The sequence below is a fragment of the Myotis davidii genome, unplaced genomic scaffold (genome assembly GCF_000327345.1).
Source record: "Myotis davidii unplaced genomic scaffold, ASM32734v1 scaffold663, whole genome shotgun sequence".
NCBI classification, from domain to species: domain Eukaryota; kingdom Metazoa; phylum Chordata; class Mammalia; order Chiroptera; family Vespertilionidae; genus Myotis; species Myotis davidii.
The window spans coordinates 6,100,059-6,119,845 of record NW_006295816.1 but is presented as its reverse complement, the minus strand read 5'-3'; the positions used below and the strand labels follow the sequence as shown (position 1 = coordinate 6,119,845).

Sequence of the window (19,787 nt, the reverse complement as noted above, 5' to 3'; positions counted from 1 at the left end):
TGCGGAGAGGTGGGGGGGGCTTCTCCCTGCCCCAGGTTCCCCCATGATGCCCTGGGGTCTAGATGGGAGTCTGACACAGCAGAGGTTCATGGGAGTAGGGCTGAGGGCAGAGACTGCCAGGCCTCACGCCTACTCCACGGGCCTGCCCCTCCCCTGGCCTCAACCTCTCTCCTCCTCCAAGGCCACAACGTGAGCCGCAGATGTACAGACGAGGGCTGGACAGAACTGGAGCCTAGCCCCTACCCCATTGCCTGTGTCACAGTCCCCCACCCCCGCTCCTTCCACTCTCTCCCACCGAGGGGTGGAGGTTGCGGCCTGTGTGGGAGCCAGACCTCCTGGGCTCTGCCCTCGCCAGGCGCCCCCTCCCTCGCCAGGCCTGCCTTTCCAGGGGCTTGTCCCCTGGCTTCCCCTGATGAGGGTGCTTTCATGAGGATGACTCAGAGCAGCAAAAGCTGAAGCCACACCCCCCGGCCAGGCCACCCATTGCCTGGTGGGACCTCGCTCCAGCCCTGGACATGACAAGGGAGGGAGATCCTATCCTCCCTGTCACATGGGGAAGGAAAACAAGGAGCAGATACTGGAGGGACAGGGACAGGACCACCCCTCAGTCCCAGGACAGGGATCTGCCCCAGAGCCGGGGAAGCATACGTGGTCACTGTCAGGGGCCAGGCAGGGACACTGATGGGGAGCTGGGGTGGAACTGGAGTCCTCAGCTAGCAGCCCTCGCTGCTTTGGTGTGTGAACCCGTGTGTGTCTGTATGTCTGTGATGACATCTGTCCCGCCCCCAGACACCCTTCTCAGATAGAGCCCCAAATGCGAAATCACCCCCAGTGTCTTCATGGCCTTCTCCATGCCCGGCGTGCCTCCCTCCCCACACAGAGGGAAGTCCTGGAGGTGGGGGGGTTCTGAAGAGCAAGCAGTCTTGGTTCCGAGGCTGGCAAGACCAGAGTTGGCACAGAGGGGGTGCCAGACCATGACTGAAGAATACAGGGACAGATGGAACATGTGAGGTTTTCTCTCTCTCCTGCCCTGACATTTCCCATGAAGGAGCAGAGGGCAATTACAGTCAACCCCCACCCTAGGAAGCAGTCCGGTCTCCGCTGTGCAGACTGGGATGTCATGGGTCTGGGTTCTGAAGGGGGCAGCTCAGCTGCCCTTGGGAGCCCTGGGCTTCAGCCTCCTCTGCCAAGGCAGGGATGGGCAGGCAGGGTGTGTAGGGCGCCCCACCCCTGCCAGTACCCCTAGGTGCGTTCACCCCATCCCCACCGAAGATCCTCACCACCTCCCTCTACCAGCAACAGAATAGGTTCTACATGTCCGTGAAGACCGGCTACACCATCGGCTACGGCCTGTCCCTCACCTCCCTTCTGGTCGCCATGGCCATCTTGAGCCTGTTCAGGTAAGGTCCAGCCTCCTCTGTCCTAGCCTGGTCCCCACAGGATGGCTTTGCACCTGGGGATAGGGGACCAGAGGGCAGGGCCTCTGCTCTGGACTGAGACACCTGGAGGCTGAGGCACTTGGAGGCCTGGCTGCACTCAGTCGGTCGGTCAGTCAGGGAAGGGATACCTGGGACAGGGCCCCCGTTTGGGGCAGGACCAGCACTTGGGCCATGTTCCTTCCTCCGTACCCTTGCTCAGAGCACTGACAGTGTTGGGTGGGGGTCCGAGGCCCCTTCGGCCTCCCAGCTCTGCCCATGTCACACAGGAAGCTCCACTGCACACGGAACTACATCCACATGCACCTCTTCATGTCCTTCATCCTGAGGGCAGCCTCCGTCTTCATCAAGGACCTGATCCTCTTCAACAGCAACCCATCAGAAGACTGCTCCGAGTCCTGGGTGAGGACCTGGCCACCGCCCTGTCTCTTCCCCCTTCTCTCTCTCCCTCTCTCTCTCTCCCCTTTCTCCTCTTTTTCTCTCCATGGATGGCCAACCCCCTGGCAGCTTGTTGAATCCCACTCCTCTCCCCACAGTGGGAGATGGTGCCCAGCCATCTGGGGTTTCGAAGACCTGCCCCTACCAATGAGAAACGTCTCTCCTTGATGGGAAATAAACTTCATGGCCAGAGCCCACAGCCGCCGTCTCACATCTGTCCTAACTCCCCATGTGACTTTAGGAAACTCCCTGCCTCAGTTCCCCCATCTGTACAAGGACTTCCAAGCTTGCTTCCAGCTCTACCCTCTGCCATCGGCAAACCCGGGCTCTGCTCACCACGCCACCCTTCCTACGCCCCCTTGCCACGTGGAGCCAGTCCAGACACACACAGCCCCCCTCTCCTGTGCTCCCCGCCATCAGTAAGTCCGGGGGCTTCCTCGAGAAGAGAAATTAACAGCGTCTAAGAATGCATCGCTGTCACTGAGGGGTCCATCTGCAGGGGTCCATCTCCAGCTCAGGAGTGTCCCCGAGCTGGGACAGAGAGCTGGAGACCAGCCCCGGCTCCCACCCCTGCCCCAGCTCCATGAGTGATGGCAGACACCGTGCATGGTTTCAGGGGAGAGCAGTACCTTCTCCCCAGAGTTCATCTGTGCCCGTGGAACCTCAGGCCTCTCGACAAGGGGAAGGAAAAGCCCAGGGGAGCCCCCCTGGCCATTCCCAGAGCTCCTCAGAGGACCCAGACATGCAGTGTCAGTGCAGAGCCTGGGGAGCCACCTGCAGCCGCCAGCTCACTGGTGAAGGGTAATTGTGGAGCCTGGCTGCCCGACTCATGAGCAGCTCCGTGAAGCTTTTCGAAGGCTAGACAAACGCACATCAATGGTCCTGTTAAAGAGCTGTTATTCTCGTAAAGCAAGTGTACAACGGAAGGTAGGCAAGTGTACAACGGAAGGTAGGCAAGTGTACAACGGAAGGTAGGCTGTTCTCTGAGGATGTTTCAAAGCCAAGGGCACAGGAAGGAGTGGGAACCTGCGTTCCAGGTACTGGGAGGAATAGATGCTAGAGGGCTTCCAGGAGGAGGTGGCTTTAAGCTCTGGCGCACAGGTGGCTGGGCTTGATCTGAAATGGGAGACTGCTTCTAGGAGAGCACAGGAGACCTTCTAATCAACCCAGAGCCCCTGCTTGCCCTCCTCAGGAGTGACCTGTAACTCCTCCATTGTCCTCACCTCCTGGGGAACCCATTCCTAACCAGCTCCTCTGGCCCCCAGGAGGAATAGCCATCCCTCTCTTCTCCATTTTTCCTCATTTCTCCTCTCCCCTCCACTTCTCTCTTTTCAGTCCCCATCTCTCCTCAACACTCATAGCTGGGCCTACTCCACAGCCCAGAGCTCACATCTCCACACATTCAATGGATTCTTGCAAATGGGAGCAAGAATTGCCCTCACACCTCTTCCACCTTCAATCCTTATTGGAATAAGATGAATGGGGGAGGGATGTTTAAGTGGATGAGTAAGTAGATGGATGGCTGAGTAAATAGGTGTGTGGATGACTGAGTAGGTGAAAGGATAGGTGGATAAAGTAAGAAAAAGAAAGGATAGATGATGTTAGAGGGGTAGGTGGGTAGATAGGTGGATGGATGTATGAGCAGGTTGATGGACAGGGAGATAGATGAGTGAATAGATAGATGGGTAGGTATCGGGTTGGTAGTAGATGGCTAGTAGGTGAGTAGGTAGATGAATGGATAGATAGGTGAGTGTGTGGATGGATTGATAGATGGAAAGATGAATAGATGGTGGGTGACTGCATGGATGGTAGATGGATACATAGATGGGTGAGTTGGTAATGGATGTCTAGTGGGTGAATAAGTAGATAAATGGATAGGTAGGAAGATGCATGGTTGGATGGGTAGGTGGTGGGTAGATAAATAGATAAGATGATAAATTCCTAGGATAATTAAAACCACAAGTTTATTCCAAAGCATCAGATGATCTCACATCAAGGATAATTGGAAAACCACTGAGTATATTTTTAAGGGGATAAAAACAGAGATTAAGTCGGCTGTACAGCAACTGTGTCAACCCAGACAGAGCTGTGGGCCGATGGGGGCCACCACTAGCCCCAGTGAGACCCCTCTTCTGCTCCTTCCCTGCAGGTGGGCTGTAAGGCCGCCGTGGTCTTATTCCAATACTGTGTCATGAGCAACTTCTTCTGGCTGCTGGTGGAGGGCCTGTACCTGCACACCCTGCTTGTAGTCTCCTTCTTCTCCGAGCGGAAGTACTTCTGGGGGTACATGCTCATCGGCTGGGGTATGGTTCTGGGGAGGGCGACCAGGCTGGGGACATAGGGGATGAGGCTTGGGGAGCTTACGAAGGGGCAGGTGCTGATCCAGCCTGCAGTCCTAGGTCTTGCTGGACTGTAGGTCCTGCCTGCAAGTCTCTAGCCAAGGGTTGATAAAAGTCACCTAAATGTGTGACCCAGGGCAGGTGCCCTGAGGCTGTGCCAGGGCTGGGCTGTGGGACAGACAGGTTCTAGGAACATCTTTCCACCACCCCTTCAGCCTTGAAACACAGGGCTAAAAAAGACTCACCCTGTAGGTGGGCACAGCCCCTCAGACACACAGTTTCAATCCTCAATGGAGCACAGTGAGCAACCAATGCAACCATACGGCGCAGCCCTAGTAACCCCCCCGTTCTCTCTCCCTCCCTCTCTCTGGTCCTTCCTCCGTAATCTCTCCCTCATGCCCTCTCTCCCTGACTCCCATGCCCTCTCCTCTCTCTCCTTCGGCCCTGGCAGGGGTGCCCAGCACATTCACCATGGTGTGGACCATCACCAAGATCTATTTTGAGGATTATGGGTGAGCTGTCACCCTACCCCCTCCTCCTGGCCGCCATCCCTTGGGGCACATCCCTGGGTGGGATGAGGGGGGCTTGGGAGCGACAGACTCTGGGTCCATGCCTCTGAAGGGACCAGGGGCAGAGCTGGGGACAACGGGGAGAACTGCTGACCGTCTCTCTGGCTGAGGACATCCTCTCTCATTCTCCCCTACCATCCCCTGCCCAGATGCTGGGACACCATCGGCACCTCACGACTGTGGTGGATCCTAAAGGCCCCCGTCCTCACCTCCATCTTGGTAAGACCTCCTCCCACCACTCAGAGATGGGGAAACGGAGGCCCAGGTTGGGTAGTCAACTTGCTTCAGGTCACCCAGGAAATTCCAAGTCTAGGTCAGAACTGAAACATAGGCTTCCCAATGCCTAACGCAGTGTTGCCGCCCTTCCTCCCCCCTCCCGCCCCCGCAAGGCCTTAGGGATGGATTTTTCCTCTAGAGTAGAGAAGAAGGATTGGGAGGCCCAGGCTTTAGGGATGGGAAGTAGAGTTCCCAGATGACTTGCCCCAATGAGGGGAGAGCTAGGGGACAGGTAAGACGGAAGGGCAGCAGGGCTCTAGGGATGAGATGGGCCATCTACCCAGGAGCTGGACAATCCTCTCTCTCTGACTACCCATCCTTGGCCTACCACCACCAGGTGAACTTCATCCTATTTATTCGCATCATCCGAATCCTGGTTCAGAAACTGCAGACCCCAAATGTCGGGAAGAGTGACAAAAGCCCGTACTCGTGAGTGTGCCGCCAGTGCCCTGGCTCTCCCAGGATCCCCATGCCCGGTCCTCAAAGCATCCCGTGTCTCCTGTATGTCCCCCTCCAGAGTCACCAAAAGCCACGTTGCTCTTGCCCACCTCTACCCCAAGGCCTGGCTCAGTCCACAAGTGTCCTCTACCCCAGCCCCACCGGTCCAGGCTCATGAGTCCCACATCTGCTTCTCCTGCAGTCACCTTCCCTGGCAGGTGATCGGACCCAGGTACGAATCTGCTGCCTCACCAGGGTGCTGGAGAAGACAGTAGATAACCTGTGTCTTGTCCACACTGAGTGCTCAGTCCCTGGCATGTGCCTGGCAGAGAAAAGGGGCCAATCAATGCAGTTAGTGAATGCCCTGGGGAGCCTCCAATCTACCAACAACACAGCCATATTCAGGACTCAGGACTTGCCAGTAATAATAACAACATCTGCAGTTCGCATGCCAGGCATGTGCCAGGGGGTTCCATTCATCACCTCATTTCACCCACTGCCCCCTATAAACTGCTCCTGTTTTACAAGTGAGGATACCGACACACACTCCCTCCTCTCGAAGGTTTGGGAGTGTGCCCCGTGGCAGGGGGAGGGCACGGTGTCCATGGGACAGCGGTCATGCTCCTGGAGGCTTAGCAGGGTGTGAGGGCTGCCCCCTGTGCCGGGAAGGACTGGAGAAACGGGCAGGCTCTCGTGAGAACAATGGCCTTGAAGACAGAACAAAAGAAACCAGAAAAGGGTGTCTGTGGGCAGGTGAGTAGGCATCTACATGCCCACAGATGGGAGCAGGAGATTATCACCGCTGCACAGACTAGACACAAGCCTGGGCGTTCTGCAAGGGCCTTCTAGTCCTGGGATTCTAGAATGTTCTTGGCCTGGCTTCTCTTTGGGGGAGCCTGTGCTGTGGTTTTAAGGTTCCCGGCTAGAACGTCCTGAGCTGCTGGAGTGAGGATTCTATTCTGGACTCCTGTGATCTCACGGATGAGACTGAGATAGGCATTCCACAGGGTGCCCGCTTTCTCTCCTGCTGGGTGTGGGGGCGGAGCCTCTCCCAGTTGTTGAAGGGAAGGCCCTGCAGGGGGCGGCCGTCTGCCAAGGGGTAGGACCTCAGGCCTGCCCACGCTCACTCTCTACTTTTGTCTGTGGGCCTTGTTTTTCCCAACATTCAACTACTCAAAAGGGCTTGAATCCGAGGCAAAGAGAGCTGGTCATTGCCAGGTCCACGTGGGTGAGATGGAAACCGAACAGCTGTCGGCAGGCAGCGGGGCGGGAGACGGATAGGAGATGGAGCTCCCCGAGCAGGGCTGTCAGCTCCCACTCTCCACCTCCTCATAAGCCTTCACTCTAAAGAGAGCTTCCATCTGCCAGCCTCAGCGGGCCACGGAGGGGTGGGCAGTGCCCGGGATCTCGGCCTGGCTGGGAACCAGGTCCAGGAAGGAATGGGAGAAGCAAGGCCAGTTTCCCTGCCCCCGGTTTGCTGTGGGGCCTCAGGCCGGGGACTAGGCTCCCCTGGGCTGACCGCCAAGGCAGGAGAGAGAAACACAGAGACCCCTCCACCACTCAGACCTCTCCCAGGAGAGAACTGGTCTCATGGAGCCATTGCACTTCACAGCACCCAAAGCACTTCTCAGTCTACAGTGGGTCCGCTGTCTATAATTTGACCATGTGGAGCGTACACTTACCCCACTGTACAGATTGGGGGAAACTGAGGCCAGGAGAGGGAGTCGGGTTCTCTCCCCGGTGGCTGCCACAGAGGCTGGAATCCCACCGTCATGCCTCGTCCTCGGGGTTCAGCACTGGCCCTCCTTCTCACTCTTCCAGAAGGAGGAGGATAGAGGGGTTTCTCCCTCCCTCATGCTTCCCTCCAGACTGGGAGGGCTGGGGCCTGAGGGCACAGACACCTCAGATATGGACCAGGACCAGGATCAGAGGCGGACATCACAGTCAGGGGGCCAGAGTTCTTCCTCGCACACCCTGGTTGCTGTCCCCATCTTCTTGGGGAGGCCTGTCGTGCCCACATGTATGGACACCCCGACTCACTGCCTGCCCCTCCCTGCCCCCAGGAGGCTGGCCAAGTCCACCCTGCTGCTGATCCCCCTGTTTGGGATACACTATACCGTGTTCGCCTTCTTCCCCGACAACTTCAACGCTGAAGTGAAAATGATCTTTGATCTCGTCGTGGGGTCTTTCCAGGTATGAATTGTTGACTTACAGCTGCCTTCTCCTCTGGGCTGGAAGGGAATTCAACCTAGAGCCTCCACCCCTTGCCACTGGATTCCAGTCTTTTCACTGTAATAAGTATTGATGAAGCACCTGCTGTGTACTTAGCCTTCTGCTTAACCAGGAGAACACGGGGGCTGGGCAGGGCTAGGGGCCCCTGTGGTCTGCCCAACTCACCTCCCTGTTGCCTTTCTCCCAGGGTTTCCTGGTGGCTGTCCTCTACTGCTTCCTCAATGGCGAGGTGAGCCCCCCTGCCCCCCCCTCCCCACCCAGACCTTGGGGCCCAGGGTCCAGAAACGCTGGTGGGATAGGAGCAGAGCGAGGACGGACAGGTTAAACCTCGCTACTCCGAGTGTGGTCCTCAGACTAGTAACTCAATGGCGGCATCGAAGACCTAGTTAAGAATGCTGATTGCTGGTCCCACTCCAGACCTGCTGGCTTCGGGTCTGCATTTTCAGTAAACGCAGAGTTTGACAAGTGCCTGTTCAGGGGCTGTGCGCAGAGTGAGAGGGGAGGGTGGGGGGCAGCAAGTGAAGGCTGCGTTACAGGGAAGCCCTGGTTACAGAGCGCAGAAGTCCGTTTGGATGAGCTCAAGTGGTCTGGAGGGCAGGGATGGGGATGGGGATACAGCCACCCCAGGCAGCATCCCTCTCCATCCACGGACTGCATTCTCTGATCCTCTCTGCCTCCCTCCTCCCCTCCTCCAAGGCCTTGATTTGACCTTGGCCCCCAGCGTCCCAACTCTGTATCCCCAAAGGGAGCATCGGGGTCTCTCAATTTAGACTCCCCAGGAGGCTTTGTGGGTGTGACCACCCTCCCTTCTCCCAGGTGCAGGCAGAGCTGCGGCGGAAGTGGCGGCGCTGGGACCTACAGGGCGTCTTGGGCCTGGGCCCCAAATACCAGCACCCACCCGGAGGCAGCAGCAGCAACGGGGTGACCTGCAGCACACAGGTCTCCTTGCTGACCCGCGTCAGCCCGGGCGCGCGCCGCTCCTCCAGCTTCCAGGCCGAGGACTCCGTGGTCTGACCGCCAGGCACCCAGGGGCGCAGGGGGGCTCCACCTGCCCGCACCCACCCACCCGCCCTCCCGGGCGACACTGGGGACAGAGGCCTACCGGGGCGAGTAGCCCCAGCCCTGGGCTCGGAGGCCGTCCTGGCCCCCAGGTCACTATCCAGAAGCCCTGGCGCCGGCCTGGGGAGAGGGAGGTGCTTCTAAACAAGCCGGAGCCCCGAGAGGTGCACCCTGGAAGGTGTGGGGTGGAGCTCAGTCATCAGACTCCTCCCCCAAAGGCTCTCTCCCAATCAGTGGAAGGAAATTTGCATACTCAAGTGACTCCGCCCCCCCTCGTGACCAGTCGAGGAAGGCACCACCCAGGCCAGACAATACAGTGGGAACATGGTTGACAAAGGCCTTGCGCTCCCCATCCCCAAAGGTCCCCCGACACCACCACCTCATCAGTGCCTGAAGTTCCAAGCTTGCTGTCAGCTTCCTTTGGGTTAAGCATCACCATTCAGGCATCTCTCTGAGGATGCGGTCCCCTCCCCCAGTGCCCTCTTAGTTGCCAAGTCCTGGAGGTAAGGGATGCAGTTGTGAGCCGGAGTTCTGATTTGGGGACACAGCTGTCTTCAGAGCCTGCTGAAGGGGGTGGTCCCAGGATGATGGCAACAATTCGAGGGGCTGCCACCAACCGTACCCATCCCTATGGGTTGTGGGAGCTGCCCTCAGCTGCCTACCTACGAGCCAGCTGTGAGAACTAGACTCAGAGATGTGCACTCCTGGGTCCCTCAGTCCTCACATCAACCCAGCGAGGTGGGAATGACTGTCCCTGTTTCACAGATCAGGAAGCGGAGCCTCACAGAGCAGGTACCTGGCCTTGTCATGCAGCGGGATTTGAACTCAGATCTGGCTGACAGGAAAGGGAAAGCACAGGCTTCTTACTGCTGCCTTTTATATCTTATAACATGCTGGATCCTCTTGTTATTTGTTTCACCCCTCGTCGTTATTGCCACCATCCCTGTAACCGCAACCCCCTCCCACCTGACCCTCCCTGGCGTGTGGCTGTGGCTGAGGAGTCCTCTGGCCCATGTGTCGTCTACACAACAGCCTGGTGGTCATGGCATCGTGTGTCTGCTCCGCGCCTCTGTGGTCCCATGGCTTCCTGCCCACACCACAGCCGGAAGACCCTCATGTGTGCAATAATAAATGTTGTGTTGGATTGGCTTGGTTTCCCTGGTGGTCGATGTTCCTGTGTGACCTAAAATGGGGACTGGCTTCCAACTTGCTGCCATCTCTCCCCATTGGGAGGAGGGGTACACCGAAGCCAGAAGCTACCACCCCTCTGACTTTGGGCAGCAATGCCTGCCATGAGAGAAGCACACAGTTCTAACAGTCTTGGACTGACATTTCACAGAGAGGTAATTCTCTCTTCTGAGTGTGAAGAAGTTATACCAGGTCTTCACTGTGTCCTCTCACCCCCAAATCCAGCCCCAAAGAGACAGTTCTATTGGATCAATACAAAACAGCTAACAGAGCTACCCGCAGCCCTGGAAATGGTTCGGTATGAGCATTTCCCAGGCCGCATCCATTCCTGCAGACAAGGGGTCCATGGGGTATGAGATGGCCGGGTTGCTATTGCCATTATTCAGCCAAGAGGAGGAAGATAGAGGACCAAACAAATGTCACCAAAACAAGTGAGTGAGCCCTAGCTGGTCTGGCTCAATGGATGGCACATCGGCCCACAAACTGAAGAGGTACAGGTTCGATTCCGGTCAAGGGCACGTACCCCCAGTGCAGGCTCGATCCCCAGCCCTGGTCGGGTGTGTGTGGGAGGCAACCAGTCATTATGTTTCTCTCAGTGTGTCCCTCCCCCTCCCTTCCACTCTCTAAAAATCAGTGGTAAAATATCCTCAGGTGAGGAGTAACCCAAAAAAGTGAGTGAGCAGAGGCAATACCACTAACAGAAAGGTTCCGGCGGTTCTCAACCTGTGGGTCACAACCCTTTCACAGGGGTCGCCTAAGACCCTCGGAAAACACATATATAATTACATATTTTTGTGATGAATCACTATGCTTTAATTATGTTCAATTTGTAACAATGACATTGGGGGTCACCACAACATGAGGAACTGTATTGAAGGGTCGCGGCATCAGGAAGGTGGAGAACCACTGGTAGACCGAGGCAGTGGGGTGAGGTGGATGATGTCAGTCAGCAAGCGGTGTCTCCAAAGCCATTGCCTGAGTTGACCTCCTTGGCCTCCACTTTCTACAAGCTTACAAGGAGGTGTCTTGCTGCAGGAGCAGGAGAGGGATGCCAAGTTGGTAAAAATAAAAAAAGAAAGAAAAGAAAGGCCAGAAAGGGCTGGCAAAGGCTTAGATCTGCCTGCAGGGCTCCTTCCAAGCCCTAGGCTGCTCAGTGCCATCCCAGGACTCATCAAGGACGGACCAGCCCAGCACCCAGCGGCCCGGAGGCCCCAGTCAGGAGCGGTCAGGCCAGGGAGAGTGCCTGTAAGCTTAGAGCAAGGCAGCCCCAGGCAAATACCCTTTGGTCCGTGGTCCAGCATGTCCAGGAGTAGCAAACCCTCTCTGTCTAGATCTGCGCTCCGTGCCTGCCCTGTGCATGGCAGCTGTAGGGCAGAGAAGGAGGCAGCACCCAGCTTGAGTGCCTGGCATGCTGGAGAGAGTTCTCAGCACCCTCTCTCCCCTCCCCCTGCCTAGGCCAACCATGGTGACCACCAATAAGGTGCGGGTCAGGTGGGGAGAGCTGGGCTCAGGCGTTTGGGACACTTGGGACTTGCTCCATTCCTCCCTGTCCCCCACCCCTGTACTCCAAGGCACTGAGACGAGGGATGGGGAACAGGCGGTATGTCCATGCTCCTCTCACCCAGCTGGGGTATGTTGCTCACACTCTCTGGTTTCCTTCCTCCCCCTCCCGCCTGGGGACTCCCTGCACTGGCTCCAGAGACCTCACCCACCCCATTCTGCTCTAGAAGGTCTAGAAGACTGGCCCTGGTCTTTTAGTCCTGATGCTGGGCCTCAGTTTCTCCACCTGCATAAGCGGGGAGGGTGCTGGATGGCTTAGCTTTGTTTCCGGCCAAGACTTGGGTGGCTAATGAGGCAGAGCCTGGTCAGAGCCTCTGCCACCTGGTTTGTCCTCTGGGCTCAGGGGGAAGAGAGCAGCTGGGGAGGGGGGCACTCCAAGCATCTGGGGGCCAAGGGAGAGCCAGAGGATGAAGGCTGTGCAGAGAACGGGGTCAGAGAATGAGGGATGGGCCCAGGCTGGTAGAAGAGGGGAGGGGAGGAGGGGAGACAGAAATGGGAGGAGCCAACAAATCCTAGAAGCCAAGTGTTTGCAGAGGGAAGGGCAGCACCAGCACCCCACCTCCAGATAAGGAACCCCACCAGCTGACTGAGGGGGTGTAAAGACCAGGAGGCCCACTGAACCCAGCCCCGCCAGGGCTTAAAATGCCCCGTTAGTGAGTCATGGCTTTGGGGTAAGGGGAGAGCCCTGAGGCGAGGAGCTGAGTTACCAGCCAGGAGGGTGGAAAGGGAATGAAACACAGAGAGATCCAAGATGGGGCAAAACGGGGGGACAGAGGTGGGCTCCTGCCCTGAGAAGAGGCAGCAGGTGAGCAGCCCAGCGGTGGCTTTCAGGACGAAGAAGCTGAAACTCTGTCTTGGGCTGGCACAGGCCATCGACGGACATCCAAGTGGCCGATGAGGTAGGGGTGGAGTGGGGCTGACCACACCAAGAATTTCTCCTGCACCCCCTCTTCCCTCCAGCTCTAGGGCCCCTCCTGCCTTGCAGGGCACTTATCAAGCCAGACCAGCTCATCTCTATCGCCACCTGGTGGGCACCTCAAGGACTTCCCCAAGGTTGGCTTAGGTCCCCAAACACCTGGGAGGCCAGATGATACCCGGGCAGGCCCCTCTCTCGTCTCAGCTCCATTTCAGAGTGAGATAGAAGAGGAGGAGATGGGGAGGCGACAGGCCTGGTGACGCCAGGGATCCAGGAGACCAGAGCCTGGCCCTTGGACCCAGGCCCCTGACCACGGTGGCACACAGACCCCAGCTGGGTTCCCCGCCCTTGACCAAGCTCTGACCCAGTCCTTGTAGGCAAAAGCCAGTTAACTCAGGGGGTCACCCTCTGGGGAGACAAGTGCAAAGAGTCTCCCACCATCCTGGCGGAGAGGCCACCATCACCTTGATGGCCAAGGGTGACATGTGGCTGGTTCCTGCCACTCCAGGGAGGGCAGCCAGTCTGCCATCAAAGTGGATTGGAAGCAGCTTCTCAGGTGAGGTGACATCGGGAGGTGACTTCTCTGAGAGCTGGGTAGGAGTCCGTGGATCCCAAGGGAGTGTGATGAGCGCAAGGAACACCTGAGTCCAGGTGAGCAGGTGCTGGGGCCTCTTTGCAGCAGGAGCCCAGTGCAGGCTTCTTCAGTGAGGCCCAGAGGAAGAGGGTGGGCAGGTCTGAGAGAAGTCACCAGTCCATCATCCAGGTGAGTTAGGGGGGCGGGGAGGGGGGGCGGGTTTGGGAAGATGTTGACCTGGTGGTTTGGGACACGCTGAATGTAATGTCTGTGGGACACCTGGGGAGAAGCCCCACGGCTGTTGGAATCAGAACCTAAGTCCACAGGGCCCAGGCAGGGGGCGGGGAGACCAGGGCAGCCCCGTGGGGAAGAGGTGCCGGGAGTCTGTCCCCAGGCACCTCCAGCTGGTGTGACGGCCCAGGGTGGTTAGGTGCCATCCCCCCTTCTCCTCCCCCATTTCCCACCACTCACCCAGAGCCTGTTTTAATGAGCAATGACCCTGCTTCCCTCTACGTGGGAACAGGAACTGCTCTTATCTCTCCAGGGGGAGCGGGCCGGAGCCACAGCTGGCAGTCATTAAACACCCTGATCGGGCCTGGATGGCTGAGATATTAATAGCCGGGAGTCCATGGCCCTGGAGACAGCCTCCCAGGAAGGGGGACGGTCACCTCAGCAGGCCATGGCGATGAGCAGGACGGGTCATCCTGGCAGTGCCCCAGCCCCCATGCAGGACGGACGGGTAACCAGAGTCCAGAGAGAAGGAAGGGGACTTGCTGGGATCACCAGCCAGTCATTGGTAGAGCCCGGCCTTGAACCCAGTTCTCAAAACCCCAGAGCCTGGCTTCAGTGTGTGGACGGTCCCAGCTGAGGGTCACTGGGTGTGCCCTGTGTGGACACCACGTGGAGCAGACCGAGTTGGCAATGCTGACTCTTTAGTCTCTTTCTGTAAAAACCTTGATATCTCGTTAGTCGTGTGTTTTTGCCTTTGTTTCGATTTTTTAAGATATAAGTTATCCCGATGACTGAGTTCTGCGCCACCTCCTTAAACTGCGCACCCCGAGGCGAGTGCCTCCCTTGCTCAGCTCCCCGAGGGCCCAGCATCGCTGAGTCCCAGCAGGCCCCCAGCTGCCTCCTCCCTCCTGTGCCTGAGGCTCCCCCGCCCCACCCTTCCAGGTTCATCGTGGTGCAGTGGCTTCAGAGTATAACTGCAAGGGCTAGGGGAACAGGCCTCTAACTGTTTAATATTTTCCAAGTATTAACATCATCACACCGTGCGACCAAAAAGTTCCTGAGCGCTAAACTGTGTGCAGAGTTCCTGGCTCTGAGGATACGAGGCAGAGGCCCTGCCTCCCGGAGCTGACCTGTAATAAACGCGAGAAACGATAGGAGCAAGCAGGATGCGGGCTAGATTAAGGGGGTGGTCACAGGAGGCCTCCCCAAAGGGGGGATAGTGGAGCAGGAGCAGGTCAGGTCACCCCCTTCCTGATAATCAGGTGATTTTATTTTATTTTTTTAAAAAATACTGTTTATTGATTTTTAGAGAGAGAGGAAGGGAGAGGGAGACAGAAACACCTATGTGAGAGCAGAAAAAGAATTGGCTGCCTCTTGCATGTGCCCTGACCGGGAATCGAACCGGCAACCTTTAGGTGCATGGGATGATGCTCAATCAACTGTGCCACACTGGCCAGAGCAATCAGGATTTTAAACCATGTGCGTCAGAGCTGGGGCTCAGACACCTTGAGAGCCAGGTCAGAACGTGCAGGCCCCTGCCCCTGCAGCAGCAGCCCGGACAGCCTATGAGGACACCCCGCCACTAGGGGCTGGGGGCCTCAGTGTGTCCGCCTTTCCCCTAGGGACTCCAGAGCTCAGGCGACTGACAGGGGATGCCTGCCTGGACACAGGGAGCCCTGTTTCTTGGACCCTCCATCGCAGCAGTGACCTGGGCCCACAGACTCCATCTGGGCGCGGGTGGGACCAAGAGGTCCCCCCACCTCCCCAGCTCAGTGTCCTCGGTGCCAAGTGATACAGAACAGGCAGCTCTTGAAAAAACTAATATTTACTCTTCAAATGGGAGCTGGCACAGGCTGTTTCCTGCGACTGGCGTCGGGCTCGCCCGTGGGATGGACACACAGGAGCCACTCCAGGAGATGGGCAGATGCCCCGAGGGCACCGGCATCCAGGATGAGACAGTGTCCTCGAGGTGGGGACGGCCTGTTCCAAGGCGCCGTCCCTCGCAGCGTGGCTCTGCTTGCGCACCTTCAGGTCGGAGCCCTGTGAGCGAGTTCATCCCCGAGCTGGCCCGTGTCCCTTGCCCCTGGCCCCTGCTCGGATCTCCGGGGCCTCAGAGAGTGTGCCTGGAACACGGCTTGGGTTAGTGGTGGTCCGAGTCCCTTCACCCCGGCCAACTCCACCCCCTTCGGCGTTGCTTCCCCAGGCTCAGTTGGCTGTGGGGCCAGAGCGGGTTATTTCTGGAGCGGGAAGGCGGCCTGGCCTCGGGGCACCTCCGTCCCCCTGCAGCTGTGCTCCTGATCCCTGTGAGAGCCCATCAACCCGTGGCCTCACGTGGGAGAGAGTCTCCGCCAGGAAACTACTTGTCAGATAGCCTGAATCTTGGAAGGAGCGAGTCCCCAGTGGCCAGGGCCAGCTCCCTCTGGAGTCCCCTCCTCCCTGCTCTCCCTGCCCTGTGGCTTCCAGAAGCCCTCCCTGACCACTATAGCCCTGGCCTCAGCTTCTTCGGTTCCCATCCCTGACACCGCTGAAGCAGCCCTGAAGGCGCAATACTCTGGCAGCATGTTGAGGGGGGGTTGTAGAGCCCCCAAAGGCAGGCTTTCTTGGCCTCATGGAGTTGGCAGGCCTGGGCACACCCAGGGCAAGCTCTCCAGGGGCAACGCAGGCCCCTTGGCTCTCCCAGGGCCCTCAGGAACTGACTGACCACTGACCCTCTTTTATTATTTTTTAAATTCCTCATCATCTCTAGACCTAACTCCCATGCTCCTGGTCCTGTGTAGATAATCATTCAAATGCATTATTTTTATGTATTTATTTTTCAGTCCTCACCTGAGGACATGCTTAGAGAGAGGAAGTGGAGAGGAGAGAGAGAGAGAGAGAGAGAGAGAGAGAAGTTTCCTAAAGGCATATACACACTACATTTGGGTAGGCAGCTGTATCAGTCAGCCTGAGCTGCCATAACAAAGACCACAGGCTGGGTGGATTGAAGAATAGGAATTTATTTTCTCACAGCCCTGGCGGCTAGAAGTCAGAGACCAAGATGTTGGCAGGTTGGTTTTTCATGAGGCCTCTCTCCTTGGCTTGCAGACGGCCACCTTCTTCGCCCTGTGTTTTCCCACGGTCTTCTCTCTGTACACATCCGTGTCCTAATCTCTTCTTTTTCTTGTTGTTGTTTTGTTAATCCTCACCAGAGGATATTTTTTCCATTCATTTTTAGAGAGAGTAGAAGGGAAGGGAACAAACAGAGACACTGATTGGTTGCCTCCAGCACAGGCCCCAACCATTGCCAGGGATCAAGCTTGCAACTGAGGTACGTGCCCCTGACCAGAATTGAACCTGGGATCATTCAGTCTGTGGGCTGATGCTCTAACCACTGAAAAGCCAGCCCTCCTGGCACAGAAAGGGCACCCTATGTGGGCCACGATGGCTTTTTCTGTGTGGGTGCTGCCAAGTGGGAGACAGCACCTGGTTCTCAGCCTGTGCACACCCAGGGCAAGCTCTCCGGGGGCAATGCAGGCCCCTGGCTCTCCGAGGGCCCTCAAGAACCGACCTGAGGGGAAGGAGCTCGGGGCTACCCTGGACTGGCTCCCTAGGATGGGCCTCAACTTCCCCAACCTGCGCAGCGAGAAGGGGGTTGCGCCAGATGGTATCGAAAGGCTCTGCCAACTCCGAACCTCAGAACTCAAAAACTCAGATGTTTATTTTGGACGCCTTTGCCCTCCTCTGAAGATTCTGTGCAGGACAGATGGCGGAGGGAAGCTCGGAGCGTGCGTTTCCCCACATGCTTGGAGCGCAAGCAGGAGAGGTGGGCGCCTTGTTTCCTTTCTGGGAATTTTATCAGCTGCCCAGGAGGACCTCCGCACAAGGGCCCAGTCCTGAAGACTGGCTGGCAGCTGCGCCTCCTGGTGGCCATCTCGGGATGGGGCTGGTCTTGGGAGATAACTCACACCATCACCCTCGGAGCAGACAGGAGCCCTGAGCCCAGGGCGGGGGAAGTGGCTGTAAGGCAGGGACAGAGCCTGCAGGAAGGCAGGGCTCCCAGCCCCCAGGGCAGCACTGCGACTGCTTTTCTGGTTTCCAAGGTCTTTCCGCAGCCAGAGTCTGGGATTAGTGCTGAAGACTCTTGGGGTCCTTGCACCTGTCTAGACTCCACTGGACAAGAGGACCTGAATTTTCCTTCTCACAACTCACCCCCCTCCATTGTGCCAGGCCCCGGAAAGTGGGCCCATAGCTCAGAATCTTCCACACAAATACAGACACACGAGTTAATAAGCACCTTGGGTTTATTCTCCCCGCACGCCTGAAGCCACCTCGTGTAATGTACATATACACAGTATATAATGCCATACAACATTCTCCACGTACATGAACACAAGTTTAGGCTTCACTACTGTGCAGAAGTTTGTTAAAAGTACCCATCATTTGGTCAAAATAGGTCTTTGTGATTACATGGAAACAGTAAGCATTCAAAAGGAATATGGGAAGTGGGTGCCCTGGCCCAGTCAGCCTCAGTCATTTATGCTCTTAACAGAAAAGTCCATTAAACAAAACAGAATCCTGGGGGTCATGTGAATAACGCATTAAACACTACTTCTGAAGCAACCCCAGGACCACACAGGCGTAAAGGGGAGGGAAGGTCATATGTACCAAGCACAGGTTGGAGGGACAGAATGGATTTGGTAAGTTTACCCTAAATACAAGGCGCTTGTGGGCAACAGCCCCGCCGTCGGTACACACAGCCAGATGTTTCCATATCCGGCCATTCCCAGATTTTACTGACAAGCCCGTTTCCACAGGTTCCCTGCCAATGACGTTGCCCCAGCAACAGAATTTGACATCACTGCTCCCACACGGGGAAAGCAGAGCGCTCCTCGTTGGGGGGCAGACCTTGAGGTTTGGTCTCTGGGTCTCTAGGACAGGTCTCAACCACAACCAGCAGACTGCCCCTTCCGCCCCCCTGAATCCTGGAGGACCCCACACCCATGGTGCCAAGGGCTCTGAGCCTGGAAGGCAGGGGCCAGGTCCAGGGGGCGAAAGAGAGGCCGCTACCTTTCTGGGGTGGAGAATGAGGCCATTCACATGGCAGTGCCATAAAATGCCCCTTTTTGTAAAGGCCAGAAGACAGGGCTGTGCTGTGCCACCTGAAGCAGGCACAGAATCTCTGTGAACTCAAAGCCGTCCTCCTGCCCACGAGGGATGGGTTCGCCCAGCATCCTCCTCCACTGCGCCTTTGTCCTCAGGAGAGCACGCCAGGGGAGGGGCTGAGGTTATCACATCTCCAGGATGAGGACACGGGCCGGCGGGCAGTGACTCACCCACTGTGGTGTCGCTTCCCCAGCCTCACCCCTCAAGGGCACCCCTGCTCCCTCCTGCTCCTCCTCTATGAACACTCGGGGCGCAGGCGGAGCTCCCCTGCACCTGGGCAGGACTCTGTGCAGTAACAGTGGAACGTGAACCGTCAGAGCGGGGCACACGTCTGGTCGCAGCCAATACCCCCATCCCTGCGGGTCCTCAGGCCTCGCCTGTGCTGACTGAGCCAGCAGCGGGCTCTCTGAGGGCCACCTGTCCTCCAGTTACAAGGAGCAGCCGACTCCTTTGAGGAACGACCAATGGCAGCCCTGGATGGGGGTGCAATCCGCAGCCTCCACATGCCAAGGGGCAGCTGCCGTCTTCCAGCAGAGAACCCCCAGCTCTGATCCCTCACCCCGCTTCCCGCGCCCCAAATGGCCAGCCTGGCTGGTGGTCGTCTATGATGCTGAGCAGTGCTCACCACCAAAGCGATGCTTCCCTCCGAGGCCAGGCCCCCAGGAGCGTGCTGAAGCTCCTTGGGGTACACAGCCCGCGCCCTCTCTGAAGCTCCTGTACACACCCTACCAGTTACAACGAAAGGGTCCAGTGTCAGCCTCTGTGGCCGGGGCTGGAGTGGGGGGCAGAGGTGGAGAGGAGGGGAGAACTGGAGAAGGGCATCTGGGTAACGAGTGGAGCTCAAGGTGAGGTTGACAGAAATGATGAAATGTTTTCGTTTCAGCACTCCTCCAAACACCCTTCTCACAGCCCTCAAAGATCTTTGAAATGCTGGGCCCTGACTCAGTGCCTGTCAACAGCGTTCACATTCCTCCTGCCACGGGCAGAGGGGCCTCCAGTCCGAGAGGGAATCCCACCCCAAGGTGCCGACTATCTCCTCTCAGGAAAAGGACCTGGCCACGGCCAGGCTCGCCGGGGGCACGGAAAGTAACAGAGTCCCCGTGCCTCCCCCACGGCACCCAGGGGAAGGGGGACCCTGCTCGGGAGCCCGAGCCACATTCCCGCCCGGACACTCGACAGGACACAACACTGACGCTCCTGCTCTTGCAGCAGCCGATACCTGAAGGCACTTGTGAGGTTTCATTTCATCTTGTCCCAGACCTCACCCTGTGAGGTGGGTGGGGCAGGTGGCCTTAACCACTGGGAAAACAGGTGGTGGACCGGCCCTGACTCCACGGTGGAGTGAGAGTAACTACAGCCACGTGCAGCCAGCTTTCTGGCAGTGAGGAT

The 19,787-nt window shown here is 57.6% G+C and overlaps 1 protein-coding gene across 3 annotated transcripts in view; it reads left to right on the top strand.

The window, feature by feature from the left end:
- The window catches only part of VIPR1 (vasoactive intestinal peptide receptor 1), an 18,461-nt gene extending 8,519 nt beyond the window's left edge, over positions 1-9,942 (top strand). The window contains exons 3-12 of one of the 3 annotated variants that reach the window (XM_015568388.1): positions 182-255; positions 1,273-1,400; positions 1,706-1,838; positions 4,024-4,177; positions 4,665-4,725; positions 4,932-5,001; positions 5,396-5,487; positions 7,560-7,689; positions 7,916-7,957; positions 8,545-9,942. In XM_015568388.1, the coding sequence (XP_015423874.1) occupies positions 182-255; positions 1,273-1,400; positions 1,706-1,838; positions 4,024-4,177; positions 4,665-4,725; positions 4,932-5,001; positions 5,396-5,487; positions 7,560-7,689; positions 7,916-7,957; positions 8,545-8,742 (1,082 nt within the window). In that variant the 3' untranslated portion in view covers positions 8,743-9,942. Of the gene's footprint in view, positions 1-181; positions 256-1,272; positions 1,401-1,705; positions 1,839-4,023; positions 4,178-4,664; positions 4,726-4,931; positions 5,002-5,395; positions 5,488-5,575; positions 5,729-7,559; positions 7,690-7,915; positions 7,958-8,544 lie in introns of all 3 variants that reach the window. The other 2 variants (XM_006770523.2, XM_006770524.2) reach the window with 2 other exon arrangements.
- The last annotated feature ends 9,845 nt before the right edge of the window (positions 9,943-19,787 follow it).